At 38.8% G+C, this 23,712-nt stretch overlaps 2 protein-coding genes across 2 annotated transcripts in view; one reads left to right on the top strand and one right to left on the bottom strand.

The window, feature by feature from the left end:
• Positions 1-20,457, bottom strand: part of eif3hb (eukaryotic translation initiation factor 3, subunit H, b) — a 49,691-nt gene extending 29,234 nt beyond the window's left edge. Inside the window, exons 1-2 of the mRNA XM_057355275.1 lie at positions 20,327-20,457; positions 9,135-9,291 (exon numbers count right to left, since the gene is read on the bottom strand). Of these exons, the coding sequence (XP_057211258.1) occupies positions 9,135-9,291; positions 20,327-20,401 (232 nt within the window). The 5' untranslated portion in view covers positions 20,402-20,457. The remainder of the gene's footprint in view (positions 1-9,134; positions 9,292-20,326) is intronic.
• Positions 20,458-20,694: 237 nt separating this feature from the next.
• Positions 20,695-22,747, top strand: utp23 (UTP23 small subunit processome component). The gene is made up of 3 exons (XM_057355024.1): positions 20,695-21,053; positions 21,137-21,311; positions 21,398-22,747. The coding sequence occupies exons 1-3, from the start codon at positions 20,866-20,868 to the stop codon at positions 21,794-21,796; spliced, it is 762 nt and encodes a 253-aa protein (XP_057211007.1). The 5' UTR covers positions 20,695-20,865; the 3' UTR covers positions 21,797-22,747.
• Positions 22,748-23,712: the final 965 nt, after the last annotated feature.

Here is a 23,712-nt window from a genome sequence, read left to right as displayed (position 1 = left end):
CCTCACCACAGGCCGCAGAGGAGCGTGCCCTCGACATCACGCTCGGCTGAACAAAAACTCATTAGGCCATGCTTGAAACTTCACAATACTGCTTACCATCCCCGAAAGCAACACTTAACCTCTCCTGCACTGAGACAACAAGCAAAAGTACACAACGGAGAGATATGACCTTTTTGAGATGTCAACTATAGAGGAAAGGCTGTGACACAGGGCTTTGTGTATTGGTAGAGAGCAGGGAGGCTGATTGTTAAAGTGGCCATAATGCACCGTTTCTGCATATGTCATGTTAATCTTGAGTACTTTCAGAGTAGTATCGCATCCCTCAAGTATCTCTATAGTCTTAAGTTTGATCACACTTATAAAAGACAGATACAGCTGTACGATTATTTCCGAAAACATACGACCTCTTCCACGAGTGCGTGGGGGGGAATGGGGGTGGTTATGCGTAACTAAAGCATGTGTGCACTCATTGCCAACTAAACACAGATATATGACTGTTTCACTTACCGTGTGCGGTTCATGTCCGACATCTTTTAGCGCTCCACCTATCAGTTTAAAACGATCTCCAAATCCAGCGTTATATCTACCATTTAACATTCCTCACCGAAATGCAGTGAACAAACAAACACAGCTGAACTTCGCGAGCGCAGTGCTCTCTCCCTCTTGCTCCAGCTGGTTGACGTGTGCGCATGCCCCTTCTCACGCTCTCCCTGGTTGATGCGTGGGCGTGCTCTTTCTTAATATGAGAAATGCTTTAAATTAATAAAAAAAAAGATTATTGGCCGATATATCACTGCATCTCTAGTTATGATATAAACGCAAATATGATGAACAGCAAGCTCAATAATGTTTCGATTTGGGCAAGTTGATTTAAGGTAAGATAGTTTTAAAGCCACAATATGGAATATTTGGACCGCTAGATGGCGCACTTTCGAAACAACAACAAAAGGCGAAGCTAAATGACGTTATGTAGAAGAGTGGAATTATGAGACATGTCGTTTTCACCAGAGGCGTATGGAGATCGCCAATCATGTTCACGGACGAGGTAATGAATGAATTTTATTTTATGTCATCGTAATGAATTAGCTTGCAAGAAACATGGAATGTAATGCTACGTTAGCCCGTGACTGATATTGGACTTTGTCAATTGATTTGGTAGCGTAATGCTACACGGTTTTACCTGTTTAAAACAGTCATACAGTCGTCATTTAAAAAGTAAATTGGAACGAACCCACAGCACTTACAAGTAACGTTATTGGCTACAAATTTTTGTGCGACATATAGTGAATTTCATAGGGTAACTGCATTCATAACTATTCAAATAATCTGTGCATGAGTATTTCGTGTACAATAAAAAAATGTGCTTACCTGTCTATTAAAACACATGCGAGAGCGGAGTCTCTGTCCATTTAGAAAACGCCACGCCGATATTAATCCTTGTTTTATTTCTTCGTTTGTCCATAAGCCTGCTTGCCTCGTTTGGCCTACGTTTACACCTTTTTGGGGTTTCCTTTACTCGCCAAAGAGTAATCGTGATCCATAATAACAGAACAACAGATGCTGCGTCCAATATGCTGTATAACCACTTCCGCATTTGCGTGTTGCTGTAGTTTCTACAACCTGAAACTGAGGGTAGCGCGGAGGACCGGATATTAAGTCACTGATATGCGTCAAATACAAGGGAGACAAGGGACGGGCCATTATTTTAAATAGGAATTTCTCTGGATTTGCACATTCTTGGGAACATTTGGGATAATGTAAGCACACAACTGCATGAAATATATCACACTGTGCAATTGATTTTAGGATATTTCACAACAAAATTCTTCCATATTGTGGCTTTAAGCAAAATTTAAAAAAATGCAAATAACAATAAGAGGAAATACACATATTAGTACGTAGAATATATAAACATATAATATGTTCCACTCTCACAGCCGGTCCCAAAAAAAGTATGTTTACTTTAGAGTTTTCTGTCAGTTTTATGGTCTTTAATGCTGCCATGTCACCCGGGGGCTTGGGCATGTGATGTAAAGCTCAATTTAAACAGAACACACTAGTCAACATCAAAAAAAATCTTGCTTTTTGCATCACAGATGATCAACGCTCTGTGTTGGCTCCATAGTGATCTATTGTTTTGATTGTAGTGTGTCATCACGTCTCGCATTTGTTTCACTTTTCGCCGCTAGTGTAAAAATGGCTTTAGATGTTGGACTTTAGGGCAGCTCGATTATGACAAAAATGTTTTGAACCAACATTAAAACTAAATAACTTGTCTTTCTAACTTGAATTTAACTGAAAACACTAAAAATAAATGTGAAAAAAGCTGCACCGCTGTAGATCCTTGCGAAATGAAATGCCGTTTTGGTTTTGATTACTTTGTTTTGGTAATCGTTAGCTAAAATTGCGGATTATAATTAATCACGATGAATTGCAGAGCCCTACTGGACTTATATCAATGACCCAAGTTCAATCTGGCTTCAGTCACTTCTAATATCCCCCCAACCGTATATCACATGCCATCGCAATGTGTACCAGCAATAAGATGGTCAAAAAGCTGTCAATAAATACAATTAATTACTTTGGATATCAAGAAAACTAGCACAGCACATAGTATTTCATGCATCCAGGAGTGGGCAAAGAAAATGTGAAGACAGCAAATCATGTGCTTGGCATGCGACTGATGTCTGGGCAGGTGGCTAATGATGAAGGTTGTAAAGATTTAGACTGCACTAGCATGTGGCGGCGGTGTTTTCCATGGTTTAACTGCAGCTGTGTCAAAAGCGTCATTTAGCTGATGGAAAAGCAAGACACACACATTTAATACATCTCTGTATTTAAATAAATGATTAGAAAAGAAAGGCTCATACATGCCTCATGACAGACAGGCCTCATCAAGAATCCATTGTGCTCACTGTCTAATGTCTTTTGACCCCTCTAAAACCAGACACCAGACCCCCTAAAGACCACCTTAGGCTGATTTAACATTGTTTTTTCTATAGTTAAACAACATCACATTTCTAAAAAAGTAAAGAAAAAAATAAAAATGACATCCTAAGAGCATTAGGATGCAGGGCACAACGCTTGACTGACGACATTCCTGAAAGCGTTCATTTTTCTTCATCCGCACGCTGTTAGCCGTGGCACACACCTCTCCTCCCTCTTATGACAGAAACCCGAAATCAACTCAGAAATGCATCACTCCTGCCATGCAGGTGAAGTCGTAATGTTCCACTCATGTACCAAATACAAACTTACAAACAACCTAAATGGATAATTCATTCTGAATGCGCCTCTGCCTGGAAGCCGAGTTTATCTACAAGATCATATCCACAATGAATACCCAATTTTTCTGCCAGGAAATATGCTTGGCGGATTACCTCCGACAGCACCGAGCTGCAATATTTAAGTCGTACACAGTTTTATTTATGTTTATCCGATGAAACCCTGCATCCAGTCAAAGTCACTGAGCTCACATACTTGTTGGTCATTTTGAGAGGACCCATAGTGCCACCTTGTGGTAAACGAGGATACCAGCTTTTTATTCTGCATTACAAGTACCTTAGCATGAAGTAAACAGACAAAACAAGTCATTTTGATTTTTCTCAATGTATGATTGCATATAACAAATAATACAATCCCAGCACAATCTATTTTTGATGTATTTGCAATCTAACACAGATTATCCTATTAGTAGATGCGCCATGGCTTGAATTAAGTTAGTCTACATACAAAATGTGCAGTGTTCCCTGCACCAGGATTGAAAAACTCTACCAGGGATAATGAAGCATTCGAATGTGTGTCAGTGAGCATTGTGATTCATAAACAAGAGACCATTTACTGTTTTGTCTTCTCCCCGAGTGGAACTGGTGTTCTTGCATCTAATTTCCTATAACATGCAAACAAATACAGCAAAACTTGCCAATGCAATCGTCTGCCATTTGCCGTTTCCCAAAACGTAAGGCATCACAGAGACACATCCAACGAAAAGGAATTCTAAGGATTAATTTTTAAGGGTAAATGTCAGGGCTGCACAATTAATCGCATTTTAATAATGACAGCGATTTCTGCCTGCAATGAATAATTAAGCAAAATCGCCGTTATTAATCGTGATTATCATTTTACCCATTATCGTGCAGCCCTAGTTAATGCAATCCCACAATGCACTAAAATACAGGATGGACTAGACAAAATTATAGTATAAATGTACAAAGCACAAATGAAAAACGGCTCGGAGTAATTAAAAATGGATTACTTCATCCCATTATTGAGTGCACTGTGTTGTTCTGTTGCTTACTTTGTATTGTGTTCAAATCTGTCACCGAAGAGGTCCCATGATGCTTAGCTGAAGGAAATTAGACTATTCTGCTATAGTGAATGTTACTCAGAGCAAATCCACTTACATAATTGTTTATACATGGTACGCATTCTTGCAAAACCCACGCACCCCCCTCTTAAGAGCTGCGAGAGAATTTTAAAAAGTTGCTCCTAATTAGGTTCACACAAGCAAATGGCATTAAGGAGCGATATTTTCGCTAAACGTGCGGCGCGACCGTCTGGGGCTTAAGAGTTCGGTAATTACCACATGCGATAAATTCTGCTAATGAAAATGTCTCGGGGGTGAAGCTTTGGGGAGAAAACGGCACAATGGCTGAGCAGCGACTGTTATGGAAAGCGCTGACGGAGAAAGCAAAGCAATGCGACACGATGCGTTTATGTGGACCAGAGGCTGAGGAAACATCTGCCGTTATCTAACCGACTGCTGTATCGCAGACCTGGAATACGATGAAAAGATCTAGTTACAGCAAAAATGAAGTTCAACCCGACAGTAAACATTAAAAAAACATAAGTGTAAACATAATTAACCCAGATGTTACCATGCAAAGACTCGTGTTGCAAGCTGCAAAAAAATAATTTGAATAAGACTGCCACATTGTGATATAACCGTATGTGGTGTTGACGGGACTGGAAATTCAGATAATATGACTTGTGGATTGCAATACGGCACCTGAAAATGGCATTCACATTAAACAACAAGAGGACCAAAGTTAACTTTGATCTGTGAATAACAAAGATCACATTTGCTCTATCACACCGCCTCAACAAACATCAACACCTCAAACATTTTAAAGCTTGCTGTTACATATTGAAAGATAGAAAATATAACCATCAGGTTCCCAACAAAATTTTTGCATAAAAACAGACAAAATAAAAATAAAATAAAAACAAGCAACACATGCCGACTGTGTCAATACACTAAACTAACACTAAACTAAAATCGCACCAAAAGCGGACCAAATAAGCGAACCCTGGAGCGGTTCGTTTGTGGTGAGAACGTGATCCTACCTCGAACAGACCCAAATGCAAAAAGTACTGCACTTTTTTGGACTAAACCAGCTGCCGTAGTCATCTGCGCTGTGCATTATGGAATGATGACAAGTGTTTGTTGACAGTTTGCACTAGCATGGCAGCTTGCAGACAAACTTGCAGTTGTGAGGAGGTGCGGAGCCTCGTAGAAATTTGGTCTGATGACCATATTACATCCCAACTTTCGAAAACTCACAAGAACGGCACGATATTTTCACTGTTTAGCAAACAACTCGGGGAAAGGGGAACAAAGCCGGGTTAAGGTAAAGAAACTGTGCCAGCAGTACATCCAAGTGCAGGATGTACAGTACAGTTTCCACTGGTACGATGACCTCAATAATATGCTTGGGACAAAACCAGACGTTGACCCGCTGGATGTTGTTGAGATCGCCATCGCTGCTATCAATGATGCGACTGATGCTAGCACCGCTGACCGGGCTAACGTTACCACATCTGACACGTCATGTTGAACATGTTTTTGCAAACTAAACCCAAGGAACCCAAAAGAACAATCAATGCTACCAGTGTTGGAAAAGCCGCGATTCACTGGACAACTCTAGTTGGGGACACATTTTTTATTTTTAAACCATAGATGCCGAAAATGCCACTTCAAATGTGCATAGCATTTGGAGGCTATTTAACGGACAAAAGATGGAAATCCTATAAATTTTAAGGTGAAACTCAGATCCCCCTCGAAATTTACTCCCTGGACTCCGCCCCCTCCAGCCCCCCCCCCCGCGTTCTCCCCATTTCCAGCCTTGATTGCTGCTGAATCTGAAAAAGAAATATTACATACATAAAAATTACTTTGACTATTGGACCACTTGTGGGCTCTAAGTTTCAAATAAATATGTTTAATATTTTTATAAAAATAAAAATAAATAAATAAAAATACATAAAATATATATTTTTTATTTATATAGAAACATTTCTTTTTATATAAACACATTTTTGATAAAGTAAAAATAAAGCTGAACATTTAGAGCTGAATCTAACGTTTTGTTAAGTGTCTGAAAACCGAAGGTCACAGCTGAAGCTTATCTCTGTGAATGTTTGTATTACTCTCTTTAGGAGTTCCATCTCCCCTTTGAGTCTCTCTGAAGCAAACCTGCACTCCTCCATCAGATAAAACGCAATCCCACAACCTGAAAGGCTTCTGGTCTGTTTGCTACGGCCAAACACCACAAAAAAAAACTGAGTTAAGAGAACTAGACTGACAGAAGTCATGTCAGGTCACTGGTAGGTTTTCATAACAGATGAAAATGAAAACGCTTGTGGGAACAAGACATGCTCACACAGAGGAAGGAAATGAAGGCAGGTCTAACTCACCTTTTTAAAAATCAGCAATAAATAAAGCAACTGCCTTGCAGGAAAACCGAGCGAAAGACCCCTGACTGCTCATTAAAGAGGAAGTTTACACCTTTCTGCAGACAGTACAGTATACAAGCTTCTTGCTTGGCATATGAGCGGTGTTTAAATATCTATTAGGTGCTATAATCTGTCAGGCACAGGCCTAGAGGCTAAAGACAGAAAGGAGAAAAACAAGTGGAAATGGGAGAGGGGTAACTTATGCACTCAGACGCACACTGTCATATGAATAAACCCTATAGCAGACCAGGAGAATAAATGAGGACACCACAGACAGTGGCAGAGCTATGTATACTGGGTGATGCACGCTTCCTCGTGACGCTGGGCTGTAAATGAAAGCGAGAAATGCTTCTTGTTTAGAATAAGTACAAACATTAACCACTTCGGCTTTGTCCAGGCTAAAGATGGGGTAACATGCTATTTCATGCCTTCTGACTTCTTTACACTGTTTAACGTGCTGTGGCTTCTCATGCTTAACATGTTCAACTTGTTAAAAAACGAGTTGGACGTATGACGTAGTATTTCTGTGCTCGATACACTCCCCCAGCACTCCAACTTGTTTAGGAAAGTTTTTTATAAGTCTGGATCCCTGTTTCATAACAGGAATCTTATTCCTTTTATTGGCTATTTTATCGCCCACACCTCATCCACCGAGCGAAAGAGCACGCCCACGCGCTAGCGTGAGAGAAAGAGCACACCCACGAAAGAGCACGCCCATCAATGCCGCTTCACTCGGCTGATCTTTAATGAAAAAACTATACACTGCAGAAAAAACGGTGTGTAAACTATTTGTAGGTTCATTACCTTAAAATGCAACAGAAACATATTGCTGCTGTCCTTCTGAAAGCTTGTATCTTCATATTTCGTGATTTGTGTTTTTGCATTATTATTAGTCACACTTTATGTTTGTCACTGGATATAGCAAATGTCTAACCAATAAAACATATTTAAAAAGAGCTTGTCAACACAGTATTAAATCATTTAAAAAGTACAGGTTGGGGAATCATGCAAAAATGAAAATTCTGTTATCATTTACTCAACAAACAACAGTGGCACCCATTGATTTGCCTTGATTTTGTGTCTATACAATAGAAGTGAAAGGGTACCGCAGTTGTTCGCTTACCAACATTCTTCAAAATATATTTTTTTGTGTTCTGCAGAAGAAAGAAAGTCTTACAGGTTTGAAATGACAAGTGTGTGAGTAAATGATTTTTTGAATTTTCATTTTTTGGTGAACAAAACATTAAAAACATTTTTTAAAAACATTATTTTTTTGCATATCAAATGCCGTATTGGAAAAATCCTGTAGTGTACAGTACTTGATTCAAACATGAAATATAAAAATGACAGATGCTTATTAAAGGTGTTTAACATAAACACGTACGCTCCAAAACATGCTGGGTTATTTTCAACCCATGGTTGGGACAAAAAGGGACAAACCCAAACTTTGGGTTATAAATTTAACTATGCTGGGTTGTCGGGTCAAATATAAACATTTTGGGGATTCAAAATAACCCAAGACTTTTTGAAGTCCAAATGTTTGCTTTACAAAGAAATGCTATTGCTTTACGCTTCTGACACCTTCCAGCTAAAATGTCATTTAAGCCTCAGGTGCCGCAAAAACGTAAGCAAAAATCACAAAATCTAGCCCGACCGAGCAAGAAATACTATTTTAATATATTTGAACTCTGACAATTCAAACAGTTTTATTTAAACAGAATCCAAGTTTGCATCACACTTGACAGCTCACAAAACTACAGCCGAGTCTACATTCATTCCGTTTCTCCCTTTATTTCTGAACCTCTACAGCCCATTACACTTTTGATATTGCATTCCTGCCTCTTTCTGCCTCCCATGACGCACGGCCTGTCACACCAGCTATACCTGTGATCTCGCAGGTAGTAAAATCCAAATAAACAACATGCAGTCAGTGTCTCTTCCCATGCCGAGGACACAACGTTCTCGCTCTCGCCTCTCCAGAGGGAACTTGATGAGGCGTTCTCGCTAGCGCTCTCAAGAGAAAGCCCATAAAAGCCAAGCCCCAAATCAGCACTCCGGTACAAGTTTCTGTTGAATTACACCGCAATTTACTTCAACGTTTACTAGTGCCGCTATCGACGGTGACGTTTTTCTGCCTTCGTGATCATGGCTGTGGCAGGCAGTAAATGGATGTTGAAGAGAGAGATTCAGTGGATGTGATAAAATACTCTTTTGGTGAAGTTTAATGGCTGACAAGCTACAAGAAGGCTCAACAATAAAGATGGCCTAATAGCCCTGAGGCCAGTATGAGAGAGTTTGGGGCCAGCAGACAGGAGTATTCCTTCCTGTGTTGTCTACAAATACTTTAGAAAACAATAGTACTACTAATTTATTAATGCAATGAATCTTTAGTTCCTCACCTTCATCAAAGTCAGCATCATCTTCAGTGTGTTGAGGGAAGGGGAAGCAGTTGGTGATCTCCAGTCTGTCCTCCACCACCAGCCCCAGCAACACACCCTGTACCACTTCACTGCCCTGACCTTCCTCCTGGTAATGCTTGATGATCTTCAGCACCACCTGAAACACACAGACACACAGGCTTGAAGATCTGCAAATCAAGAGTACGAAAACTGATTGCAAAAATCTTAATAAATCTTGATCTTAGAGGCTTATGCTTAAATGCTTGAAAAACATATTTTTAAAATTGATGAGCTGGACCAGGTGCTGAAGAAAACACAACCAACATCATGATGGGATATACGCAAACGGTGGCTACCTTGAAGCAACTAAAACAAAATGTTAGGGATGTAACGATTCACTCAGCTCACGATGCGATGTGATGCAATTCACGATTCTGATCTCACGATGCGATTTATTCACGATTTATTTTTACAAAATGAGTTGAAACAAATTAGAAATGAACAACTTCCCTTGCATCATTTCTTAAATGCTTCACGTTTCTTTGTATAATAAAATTATGTTTTATTTCAAATAACAAAACTAAACTGCAATTTTAAAACAAATTAATAATAGAAAAAGTCTCTTTAATATAAACAAACTAATACTGTCTGTGCTTTTCTTGGATTTTTTTGCATTTAAGAAATATCAGCAATTGGCCACATTTAGGTTTGCAGTGAACATGGCGGCCCCTGCTGTTCAAAAAATGTATTGCGATTCAGTTCACACCTCAACCGATTTGAATCGTCACACATTATAATCGATTTTCAACCGGCTCACGGTGAATCGTTACATCCCTACAAAATGTAACATTTTTGGCCATAACATAATTTCGCCCCTTTGTGCTGCTTCATAGTTGTTTTACTATTAATTGTAAAATGTAAAAAGTGAGTTTTCAAATACTTAAATATAGATGATAAGTTTTAAGAAATATTGATCACGAACTTCTAAAAATGATTTAAAAAAACACTTGGTAGCAGGTGGGTTGAAAAAAAGAGCTTAATCTTTAAATCATAAACTATAAAACAGATCATAACCATTTAAAATGAGAAAGGTCCCCTATAGAAAACATACGAGCACAGAAAGCATCTGCCATGTATTCCCAGGACAGTGGTAATAACGGCAGATAAAATACCACAGGTGAAGAACACAGCGTGCACACGCCCGGAGATAAGCTCAATAGCAGAGCGAAGCTTCAAGTTTTTATAGAAAAATCTAATTCATCTTCAGCCGAGCACAGCGGGCTCTCAAATCTGCCGACAAAGCAGTATTGATCCAGGAGTCCAGGAGGGCAGCACCTTACACAATAATGGATTTTCAAATGTGACCACCAACAGGCATGGCCTTATTTAAAATGTAGTTCCATGAAAAACATTCTCAGGTTAAAAAAAGAAGCAATAGATGCTGATAAACTGGTACGCTTTGTTCGTCAGACCAGTACTGAAAGGTTAGTGCGGCACGAAAGGAAAGACGTGGTTAATAAGAATCTGGTTCCATGTCCTTTGACACAGGTCTGTGCTTAAGTCTCCCAATGCTTAAACGGGATTAAAGAACCAATAGGAGAAAAAAATCAATACAACATGATCCATTCATCTCCAAAGCCTCATCTGCAGCATGTGCTTGGAAGCAATTTTCCAAGACAAAATGACTTTTACAACCACAACCCAGAGATCACACAGTGGAAGATCTGCAATGTCTGGGTATACCTATGTAGCAGGCAGCGGGACCAAGAAGTGCCCAAAACGGATGGTTTTTTTTAGGTTGTTTGGAAGAAAAAGTTGTATTGGGTCCCTTCGACATTTACATTGGGTCCCTTCGACATTTACATTACCCCCCTTGTTGACAGAAAAGCTGACGGAGCCTGTCGGGATTGATGAATCTGTCCAAACAATTATATTAGCAAAATTGACCGTCACCACGTTTCCAATTTTACTTACAGAACATACATAATTATTAGAACCTCAAGAACCCGACAGCAAACTATTCAAGCCCATAATGGCCTAACGGAGAGGCATAGGTATGAATGATGGTAAGCTGGCAGGGGTTTTGAATGGTTGTCAGTTGATGGCTTGCCATCTGATTATCAATAATACTGACAGCCTCTGATACGAGCACTTAGGCTATTAGGCAGGACTCCAGAGGTAGCTTTATTCAAGCTAAACCAGGCCTCCGTCATCTTTGCTGCGAGGCAGTACACGTTTCTAGTGGGAAGAAGTGAGGCGAGTCATATTTCAGCTGTGACTGTAAATAAGTGGATGATTGTGTTGTTGCGAACCACCCGAAGGCTATCAGCGAGCTGTGAACCTATGTGTCCCTACTACCCAATAATTCAACTCAAAGGCACATCATCACAATGACAGGTTACATGCCATTGGTTCTCGTGTGTCTTTTGATGAAAACAACCAATGAAATATGAAGTTATATTTGATTTTAGCACTCTGATATGTTTATTCAAGTTTCAGTTTTGCAGAATAAGCTCAAAATATTAATAATTTTCCCAAAAATGTATCGTTTCACTTCAGTAGAGATGAATTAACTAGAATTGGATTTAGATTACTTTAACAACGGATGTGTGAGCTTTATTAAGCTTCACCATATAAATCCCATTTAAAATGACACATTTGTTTTTGTAAAGAAAGTAAGTAAAATACATCTGGTATGGCATCAGGGAAAGAGAGAAATTACAGGTGCACCGATTGACCGGCCAGAGACCGGAATCGGACGGTTTTTCTTATGATCGGCCGGACCGGTGACCGGCCGGTCAGTCTCACGTCTCGCCGATTCCAAGCCGATCTTCTGGTGCTCGTGATGCAGGCAAGAACGTCACAGCCGTCAGTACACTCAAACCACAAGTAAACATGTAAACGTGCGCGCGCACAGCCTGTCTTTCACGGCTCGTTTATACTCGCATGTGGGTCCACCTGCTGACTGACGCGCATCTCTCATATCCGCTGACTGCACGCGCGTGCACACGCATCATGTACTGTACAGACTGTAGTTCATCTCGCGCTGCTCCGTCTACATGGGGTATGTATGCTAACAGTGATGCTATTAGCATCATGCTAAACTCTGACACATGCTAAACTCATGTTGAAGTCGTTTACTCTGTGTAAAACAAACGTAAATTCCATTCATCCTGATTCCTTGTCTTACGTTAAAACTGTGGTAATTTCACCTAGGTAAAATGACATTCAACACGACTTCTACTTGTTATTAAAAATCCAAAATATAAAAAATTGAATAAATCAACCAATATATATATCTGATTGAGTTCTTTACTAACACAAAAAACTGCAAATACATATACATGTTTAGAGTAGAATTCACTCATAAGATTTTTAACTTTTTTATTTAAGTTGCAGCAAAAATCAACCCACTTCTTTTAATCCTACAGACACAAGATAAAGACAATTTATTTACATTTCAGAAAAAATGAAATAAAGCAATGTTAGTTTCATAAACAGAAACAGACGAGAATAAAGTTGAAGTATTTTATTGTTATCTTAGACTTTTGTGAGATGAGTACAAAAATGAAAAAGGTAAATTAAGTGACATGTTTAGTTATATTTTATTAATTGTACTTCTTTTCAGTCACAGAGTTCTTCAATTTAAGAGTTGTTTGGGAAAGAGAAGATTCTGTAATTTAATGCAGATTGGAGAACTGCATTTAGGGAAATTGTAATGTTCAATCATTTATGTAATGAAAAAAAAAAGTGCATTGAAGAAAAGTTAATATGGTTTTATATACAGTATACTGTAAATTATAATTTGTGGATAGAAAATCGGAATCGACAGGTTTCACTTATAATAAAATCGGAAACCGGAATCGGCAAAGAAAAATGCAATCGGTGCATCTCTAAAAATATTCCTTTATTTACTTCAGGTGTAAAGATGTAAACAACACTGGTCCAGCAGCACTTCTGTTTTTCTTATTTATTAGACCAACTGTCAGAGAAAACACAAATATTTTAGGAATCTGTCAATAAATTGTAAAAAACAAAAAAATTGAAACTCAGCCAAAACAAACTGAAACAACTTCCTTCAGAAGTCAGATATGAATTAAAGGGGAACTCGGCTGAAAAATGAAAATTCTGCCGTGAATTACTCCCCCTCAAGCCTAGGTCATCCGTTCATCTTCGCAACACAAATTAAGATAGTTTTGGTGAGGGTCAGGAGCTTTCTGACTCCGGTCCATAGACAGCAACGTAACTGACATTCTGCGCTTTGAAAGCCAGTTGCATTGCTGTCTATGAGCGGGACTCAGAAAGCTCCCGAACCTCATGTTAATGTGCGTTGCAAAGATGAACAGATATCTAAGACTTGTCGAACGACTTGAGGGCGAGTAATTCATGGCAGAATTTTCCTTTTTTGGCGGAGTTCCCCTTTAATGGTGCAATGTATTTTTTTAGCGGCAAATTTGTGTGTAAAAAAATGTAAATTTAGCGGCATCTAGTGGTGAGGTAGCAAATTTGAAGCACTACGGTGACTAAGATGTCGTCATGTTTTGGCTTCTTTGGAGAAGGAGATTGGACCTTTCAGCAAAAATAATTATACTTTACTACCGTATCTGGCTTGGTTGTATTTTGTTACAATGTTTGAGTAGTGTCAAAAAACTGAAACAGGAAGTGCTTCTGGACCAGTGTTGTTCACATCTTAAACAAATGGTTTATAGGTACAAGTCTACGAGATCAATATATCTGAGCCAATATTTTTAAATACTGAGCTGTTCGTTTTGTTCTTTAGGTATTTTCTGCAAACGGCAGGAGTGGAGCACAATGAGCTCACACAACATGCAGGCAATATGTACATCCAGGTGTGTCAAGTTTCGGCACAGCCCACACTCTTTGTCTTCTGGGGACAAGGTGACTGTGAGAGTAACAGAGCAAGTGGCATTCGCAGGTCGAAAAGTGAGCGATTTCTAACACAAGCCAAAGCCACCGGGAATCTAGAGTGAGAATGAGGCGGGCATTGAGTGCTAGTCCCTACAGCCCATCTGTCAAGCACATTCAAACTCAGACACTCCAAAGTCACAAGGAGAAGCAGGAGTCTTCAACAAGTTGCAAACCTATCAGCTTTTTAGAAGAAAGTGGATATATGACCTCTGTTTAGCTTGCAACAGGGTCCAGGGTCCTGTATTGATCAATGCATGTGTTGCTGGGAAGAGAACTTTCAGGAACATTCTAAGTAGGCAGCAATCTCACTGTTTGCCATAAAAATGGCATTCCTCACACAAAACACAGAAGACTCAACTCACAATTGTTCTCATCTTGTATTCATTTTTGTCTTCATTTTGTAACTCAGTGCAATGCATTGTGGGATTGTATTCATCACTAAGGATCAATGCCGTTTTAGAATCTGCCTTGGAGACGGCAAAATCATGCTGCCATACTTTACATCAGAAATGCTAAAATACCTTCTGCCAACAAATTTTTTTGCAACAAAGCACACATAATTTCACTCACCGACAAACAAGAACTATGCAAGAGTTATTGAAAGATAAGAAGCCTCCAAGCATCAATTACAAATAAAGGACGGGCAGTAAATTCCTATGGGCACCTCAGTCAAGGAATGACACCGAACTGTAAAGAACACTGGAAACTTTCTATACATCCTGCTCTTCTTGCCCTTGCCCTACTTATGGAGTATCATCTGCAACAGCTCAGCAATCAATCTCTTTTACGTTTGCTGTAGAAGTGCTCCAGGTATACAGAGAATAACGTTCTCAAGACTGTTAATCTGCATTTAAGAGCCGAACGTCACAGCGCTGTCGGCTCTCAAGGACCCTCTGGGGCCGTATGTAAGCTCCACTCACACTAACCTTCTGTCACAATGCGAATCCACAGAAAAGTTGTTAAGGTGAAGTGTTGTGTATGCATATTTTTAATGCACCTAAACACGCCAGTCGAGTATCTGAGGAATGCTACCTGAAGCCAGCACTGCGGAGTTATCATCCATTTGGATGATGGGAACCAGCAGTATCGAGCTTAAAGGGATAGTCGTTTCTCACATCATTCCAAACCTGTATGACTTTATATTTTCTGTAGAAGAAGAGACATTTCTCAAAATACCTTCTTTTGTGTTTCACAAAAAGAGAGTCACAGGTTTTGAACTGCATGAGGGTGAATACATGATGACATAATTTAAATTTTAGGGTGAACTTTCACTTTAAGTATGACACAGATCTCTCATCAATCAGGACATTGGGGGGGGGGATGTTCTAACGCTCACGTCTGAGAAGATATAAAGTAGTGCTGATGTGCTAGAAGTAAAATGTGACACACTTCTGGAGTTTCTGTGGATCACTGGCGCCCCCTGTTGACCACTCTCTTTAACTATGGATGCCAACCATTTCAAGCCTTTGGCGTGATTTGCAAATACAGTGAATGCAACACTAAAAAAAGCACAAACAAACAATAAAACCACCAGATGTCTGAGCATTCTGTGTATAATCTGTAAGATGAAAACGCATAAAAGTATAGGTGAAACGGTGATTCAGGTAAAGGTGATTTAGAAAAAGTATAAGTAAAAAATCAACTTTAAATCAATAATGCAAATATATACTATACAAATGATCGGTTTTAAATTGTTTCTGCACACAAAAAATAACTCCTCAGGGAATCAGAATTTATTGTAACAATGCCCTGCTATAATTCTCATGCATAAACAGACTTTATTTCAGACTGCTTAAAAAGTGCTTAGCTTTTGGATGAAAGGTCAACAAAATAAAGGAGATACATATCCCTGGAAGGGATTTGTAGAGCTCTCCGTTTAAGCTGCTTACCCACCCCGAAGCAGTAGCCTCTCTAATCCACCTGCTTTATACATTTAGTTTATTTGTATTCATATAAAAATCTCTGTAAACCGCAGGTCTACAAAATAGGGCACTGTAACAATGCCTGACACTCAGGTGGCTGAAGCAAATGGAAAAATACGGCAGATGGTTAAGATCAGGGTCTTCCTCTATCCCGTCTTCTTAAGTCGCTGCTTTGCTCTCTGGGGAGTAACTGAATATCAATGACACCAAAATCAGATTTTTTACAATAACCTGTAAATTCTTTGCCTTGAGAAATTAAAATGTGGCTAGAAATAAGAACAGCTAGAAAAACATTTAATTCGAAATGGATAGACATTTTCTGTTGTGAGATTGTGAAGCTCGACTGCTGAGACACAATAGGGAGCAGCAGAAATGACGTATTTTTGTATGCAAAGTTGCAAACCCCAGAAGCGAGTTAGCATTTTAGGACTTCCGGTTCCATCGCTCTAAAGTCTGAGTCACTATTGTCAAATGGAAATCAAAATCCAACAAGAAAAAGAGTAACCATCTACTTAAAAATATAAAGACATGCTTTTCTTTCTTTGTAAAGGTTGAAAAACACTGCTGTGAAGGGTTATCAAGATGAGAATCAATCTATAAATTGATTTAAAAAGTGCCACTAACGCTCAGACATCTATTACAGAAATATTACAGGAGACATTTAATAGAAATAACTAAGTTACTTCCGGGGTTCGATATGACGGATTAACACGTTTTCACGACGCCTCCGTAACTTTTTTTATATAACTAGTCAGAACATCTCTTTAGTATTTAACAACAATAATACAGCATATTATCCTAGGAACGTTTAAGTTGTCGTTAGGATTTCATTTGTTCACCCTCACAATCATGCCACCCAAAACACGGGCCACGACATCCTCCGACTCTAACGCGGAAGAAATGCTGGCAGATGAGGCTCCAGAGGCGGGTAGTTCAGCTATCCTTAACGCGATCTCCTCACTTCGCAAGGAAGTTCTTTCAATCAAAACCGAAATTGGGGAAATTATAGACTCAAAAATTGAACAACTTGCTCAACTCCTTGCAGAGGCCCTATCGTTGGATAAACCCCCGCATGTGGATCGCGCCCACAGAGCTTTACGTGCCTGTCCTGGAAATGATCAACCTCCACGGCCTTTTAATCTGCGATTGCACTACATTCACGAGATGGAAGAAATAATGCAAAAAGCTGCTAGGATGCAACAGATTGGTTAATGCGAATAATGGGAGATGGAAACACATTTGCTGTCGAACTTTAACCATAATTGTCGACAGTTTACAAATTAAGCTCTTCCCTTGTGCTGTATTTTGAGATGTTCTTCATGAAACTTTTAATACCAGACTTTGTTTATACGTGTTGTTGGAAGTTTAAGATTTGAAATTATTCTGAAGTTATTGTTCAGTTCTATTTTGACTGTTCGTTATATATTTGTCGTAACTTGTTACACATTCCTTTTGTGACTTCGTTTCGCGCCGAGTTTTATTTAGTCGGTCAGATGACGAGGTTACTATTTACGTTTTGCGAAATGTGGGGTGGGGGCCTGTTTAAAAGAACGTTGCATACAAACAGTGATGATGAATAACCTGATTTTAATTACGGAAAAAAATATATGCAGACTAACAGAAAAGGTCTCAAATTTATTTCTTGGAATGTGAAAGGACTGAATCATCCGGTCAAGAGAAGCAAAGTATTATCACATCTAAAAACTCTCTCCGCAGACATTATATTTTTACAGGAAACACATCTTAAAGTGGACTCTAAAGACAAACTAAAGGCCAGATGGATAGGACAGATTTATCAATCGAACAATTCAGTTAAATCCAGGGGGGGTTGCTATTTTATTGCGTAAAGGGGTTCCGTTTAAACAAAAAACACTGAGAACCGATGGGGAAGGACGTTTTATTATTCTCTCTGGTGAGCTGTATGGTACTCCTATTACATTGATAAATGTATACGGTCCAAATCATGACGATCCTGATTTTTATAAAAAAGTCTTTACTCTTATTCCTATGTCACTAACAAATATTATTATAGGTGGAGACCTGAATTGTGTCCTTGATACATTTCTCGATAGATCATCGATCAAAACCTCCCCGCAATCTAATTCAAGAATGTTTTGAATGCATTCATTAATAATTCTAATTTGGTTGACATATGGAGACTTATGCACCCGACCGAAAGAGAGTATACATTTTACTCGCATGTACATAAGGTACAGTATATACTCGTAGTGATTATTTTTTGGTGCATAGCAAGTTTATTTCTATTATCGAAAATTCACGATATACTCATTTCAGACCACACCCCAGTTTCATTTGATATTATCCTTGACCAAAACACTTTTATTCGTCCATTGTGGAGGATGGAGCCTCATATTACTGATGATCCCAAGTTCATAGACTTTATGAGTTCACAACTGGAATTTATTTTGAAAGCAACGATAATTCAGAGACATCCCCAGGATTGCTCTGGGAAACGTTAAAAGCGTATATAAGAGGTTGTGTTATACAATATCAAGGATCCCGCAATAAGTCATATAAAACTAAATTAATTGACTTAGGGAAACAAATTCACCAGTTAGACAATGAAAACGCATTAAACCCCTTTATTGGATACATATAAGAAAATATTATGAAAGACGATATTGGACAGTTTCACCAGATTTGCGACCCTTTCATTTGTTACCTTGATGAGAACTGCATTTCATATTGCAACGTATTGAAACTGAACGGATGTGTTGTGTAGTACTGTAGTGTATTGTCACTGTATTGTATGTCAACAGGCTGTGATAAGGGGTGGGTTTTATTTTAAGGTGTATTTAATTGTTTTTTTTATTTTTTTGTTTGTTTGTTTTGTGTTGTTATTCATGTTTTTCTTTCTTCTTGAATTTGTTTATTTGTGCTTATAAGAAAATGATTCCTCCTTCTGTAATTATTCTGTGATCTCTAGGGTTGAATAAAAACTTATTTGACAAAAAAAAAACTAAGTTATTATTCTGCACCCCTCATCCATGTCTGTATACAAGTTTCTGCGAGCAGAGAGCTGGAAACACAACGAATGATGATGTCTGCGTATCTGAAATACTGCTGAGCCAAAAACAGAACAATCAAAAGTCCCGGCGAAGCACGCATGCATGAGGGTATGCGTGCCTCACTCGCTCAACTCGGAGGAAATACAAACAAAACAAAACCTTTAAGAAGCTTAAAATGTTGCTCAGAACAAACGCTTCAGCTGTGAATCCGCAAACAGGCGTATTAAACTTCAATGCCTGCGGTCTGAGCGCCAGGAGACTGCAGAGAATGTGCTGAAAAGCCCACAGACAGAAAATCATTCAAGAGCTCCAACCAGCAGAAAACAGTGAGCCGAGTTTTAGTAAAGACTAAAAAACAGCCTGCAGGGCAACTGGATGGAAAATCAATGAAATCATCGATGGCAGCTTTGCTCGAGGCACCTTGATAGGGAATAGCTTTTCCTGGGCTACAGCCTAAAAACTACAAAAGTGGAACATTCAGTATGACAGCGCTCCCAAAAGAAACCAAAAACAAAAGTTTCTGCGCTCTCACAACATTTGGCACAGGGTGGGATGGTTGGTTCCATTAGTTTATAAGCCGATCACATGGAACTGCGGTGCAATTTTGGTCAGCAAAATTGGAAGGCTCTGAAAGAATGTAAGGCTCTGTAGTACTGCACCAGGTAAACCATGAAAACAAATCGTATTTAACACAAATCTGCTGACTAAACTGCTGGAAGGGATTTCAATCATGTAAAATTAAGTGATTATGGAAATTTATAATAAGGCAGATGTCAATGTAATGCAATGACTTAAAATCATAATTTAATCAGGTGAAAATGAACAAGGGTGTAATTTATGAGGAACAATATGGACTTTCAATCATGTTTAGAAAGAAAAAGCATGTCCCTTATTCAACTGTAAATAGACATCAATCATCTAACGTTACATGGAAACTCAATAAATCTATAAAGAGGTAAACAAACCCCGCACCTAAAACTCTTTACAAACATGTTTTACTTTCAGTTGTTACAGAACTTGAGAGATTTAACACTACATGGACAACAAAACATAGTAAACAGCGTCTACTATTTGCACGTGCTTCCCTTACGGCCAACTTTGGGATTCACGCTGACACGATTCTAAATATTATAAGTCACTGAATATCTATATTGAATAAATATTAATATATTGATTTTAATGAATGGCAATGATATGTCTAGTTTGAAAGCAGCCTGACCAGCCTTTCCATGGCATGCAGGTGAACAACAAACTGATCTGGGACCGTTTTAATGCACTTTCTGTAAAGTGATTTAGTTGCACATGATCTCACCAGTCCGTCGATCTGGATCTGTTTGACAGGAAAGTCCAGGGTTCTTCCAGACCCGGTTTCTTTTCGAGATGACATCTTTACGCGGGTCCGGAGAAAGTAGACCGTTAAACAAGCGACTTCCGGTGAGCGTGCAGCTGCGATCGGAGTCAAGGAAACATAAAGCATAGTGTACGGTTCCTAGAGTGAGTCATTCAACACAATTCGGGATATCTGGATCTAATTGTTTTTAATTTATTTAAATATTAGAATATATATTAAATGGTAATTTATAAAAAGTAGCATTTATTTCAACTGGACTATAAGCGCATGTGGTTTGTAATAAGTAGACCGTTTTCTACCCGGTAACTATTTACTGTTACTACGTTGGTACCATGCGTGTGGCATGAGCATGAGTTACGCACGTCGTTTTATTGACATACTTGCATAAACCAATGATTTAAAGAATCGCGAAGTTTATACGTTTCGATTTTATTTACGATTTACTTCGGATATTTTCGTACTAACTGTCTAAGTTCATAATTAGCTATTAAAGAGTCATAATGAAGATAAAACGTCAGAAGCATGCGAAGAAAAGCATCACTTTTTATAAGTACAACTTTAGCTTTCGGCAACCTTTCCAAGTATTACTAGATGGGACATTTTGTCAAGCAGCGCTGAAGAATAAGATACAAATTAAAGAACAGTTGCCAAAGTATCTCATGGGAGAGGTTCACCTCTGTACCACGAAGTAAGTTTATAATATTGTAATTTAAGTTTTAATGTCTCAGTTTAATTTGTGATTTAGTGACGTGTTTGCACCGTTCTTTGCAGCTGTGCACTGAAGGAACTTGAGTCTCTTCCGAAGGAACTGTATGGAGCAAAACTCATTTTACAGAGATTTCAAATCAGGAACTGCAAACACACCAAAGAACCACTACCTGCCTCACAGTGTTTGCTTTCAATGCTTGGGGAGACAAATCCACACCACTACTTCATTGCAACACAGGTTGGTACTTCTGTAGAATTGTGAAATAAGTACAACACAATGTAAAATGATCAAATCTAATAATGCACTCTAATCCTTATTCTTAGGATCCAGAGTTAACTACAGCCCTGAAGAAGATCCCAGGGGTTCCCCTGCTCTACATTATCCTGAACACCATGGTTCTAGACAAACCCTCTGCTTCTACACTGAAGCACATAGAAGCTGTTCAGCTGGGTGAAATAGTGAGCTCATCCCAACAAAAAAGCATCCAGAGTCTTAAAGAGAAGCAGGGCCTCAGCAAAGATGGTGAGGAGAAAAGAGGCAAGAAACGCAAAAGAAAATCTAACAACCCAAACCCTCTTAGCTGCCTGAAGAAAAAGACGAAACCAATGCAACAACAGCCTAAAAAGACTGATGGAGAGAGAAAAAAACGGAGTCGACACAAGAAACGAAAGATTGCTGGGGGAGAGATGGCAACAGTCAACAAAAACCCCACAACTACCTAGAGTCAAACTCCACATTCATATTTTAAAGAATGTCATTTATTGTATAGACGTTTCAATGACCATCCATATTTACCAGCAAACTGCTTGGTTTGTCTAATAAACAAGTGTTTGTGGAAGTTCAGTATACAGGTTGAGATATTGTGTATTTGTAAAGTGGGCTTTATGTGTGGACATAAATTATTCAATGATAACAGCCATTTTTATTTAGGGTGCATTGGGAAAACTCTTTTATGGTAAATGTAAAAGTTTGGGGACATTAAGAATGTAATTTTGAAGGGGGTTTAGAGGGAGCTTTTACTGGACTTTGTGTGCTTTCTTACCACAAGAGGGTGTTGCAGCCTCCAATCTTTAGGCTCTCATGAACTCATCTCCAAAAATGTGTCAGTCTTCTAAAGTCTTAAATTGAACAAAAGGTTGTATATGATGTAAGACTTTTGATTTAAGTATTGCATCGAGAGCTACTTCGGTTTAAAGCTAGATTTTTTTGGCATAGCAGAGAGATGGATGGTCCCGTATGGATACTACTATTTGGCTAACAGAGCACTAGAAGGATGTTAAATTTGACTCCCGTTTAATTACTAAAAAAAAGAATTGGTCCCATTCTGTCTTTTTGAAAAGCCTCTAATGTCAGATAAACATCTAAAAACCTTTGTTTTTTGATCTGTGGTTTTATATAAAGCTTTAATTATGTCACTTCTATTTTTATCCCGACTTAGTTGTATTGCTTATTTGTGCCGGTTGCTAGAGGAAACAGGGAGCACAGGGCAGCATGCGGCTCCACATGGCTGCCTGTGCGGTTGTGTTCGTCAGAGTTTAAATAAAGGGTTCACAAAGCCGGTGAGTTTAATTTCCCCTCATAGACAGTTTGATGAATAGCTCTGATTGTGAGAGGGAAAATAACCTCACTAGGCTGGTTATTACTAACATTTGTCAATAAAACATAAAATCAAAGAAAACATTTTATCAGTAGTAATGTCTCCCTGTTTATGCATGTCTACCTGTTCCCAAAACAAATTGCCAGAAGTCCACTCAGTTCTTGCTATTTACTGTCCAGATACTGCCAAGGACATTCCATAGACACCAGTTGTCTTCACTAGTACTTCCTGGAAAGCCATGGCAACATCACATCCACACGTCATTTGTTCATGTGCATAAAAAAACAAAGTACTATAGGCATGGCTGACGTCATTTTCTACGTCATTCACTCGCACATGAACACTGACTTATACTGAATGCAAAATGAGCATGTTTGTGTGAGCATTTATGGGAGGGAGGGGTGTGCTTTAAGTGTCTGTCCCAGAGCGGACTCACTGGTAGTGAAGATTAGCTCTCTGAGTGACAGGTGATAGAAAATTAAAAAAGTGACAGAGCTGTGTATCTTACAGCTGACTGGAAGACTTAGAAAAGAAAGCTTTCTCTTGATCAGCTGCAATTTTATTTAAAAACAATGGAAGTTGTTCTTACCAGACTGAGGGATTTCTCCTGTAAAGACACTTCTTTTGATCAATGCGCATCAGCAGTGAGGTGCATGGACTCATCTTCATCTCAGGAGGTGTGCAGAGGGGAAAGGGATGCAGACCGGTTGGACATTGAGACTGCTCTGGCCTGGCTGAGAAAAGAGCTGGTAAGATTTTCTTTTTAAAAGACATGGGATAGTTTTGTTTCCCTATATGTTTACATTATATATACACTCTTAAAATGGATGTGTTAAATTTCAACACATTGTTTGTGTTATTATATTTAACACATTTTGTGTTGATTTTTAACACAAGTTAACTGAACATAAAAATTGTTATTTTTAACACCACTGTTTTTAGAGTGTAGTTCAAAAGAGACATATTTTAGATAAATCATATTTTTTTTGTTGCAATAAGTAGCGTCGATAAAATCTGTCATCCCTTTTAAATTGAAAATAG

Source organism: Triplophysa rosa, linkage group LG16 (genome assembly GCF_024868665.1).
Source record: "Triplophysa rosa linkage group LG16, Trosa_1v2, whole genome shotgun sequence".
Classification (NCBI taxonomy): Eukaryota; Metazoa; Chordata; class Actinopteri; order Cypriniformes; family Nemacheilidae; genus Triplophysa; species Triplophysa rosa.
The sequence above is the reverse complement of the archived record's forward strand: the minus strand, read 5'-3'. Positions and strand labels throughout refer to the sequence as shown.

Excerpts from the sequence above, each read along its gene's own strand:
- utp23 (XM_057355024.1), top strand. The coding sequence starts at position 20,866 with ATGAAGATAAAACGTCAGAAGCATGCGAAGAAAAGCATCACTTTTTAT. Across the intron at positions 21,054-21,136 it reads GTTCACCTCTGTACCACGAA|CTGTGCACTGAAGGAACTTG; the intron begins GTAAGTTTATAA and ends CGTTCTTTGCAG. Across the intron at positions 21,312-21,397 it reads ACTACTTCATTGCAACACAG|GATCCAGAGTTAACTACAGC; the intron begins GTTGGTACTTCT and ends CCTTATTCTTAG.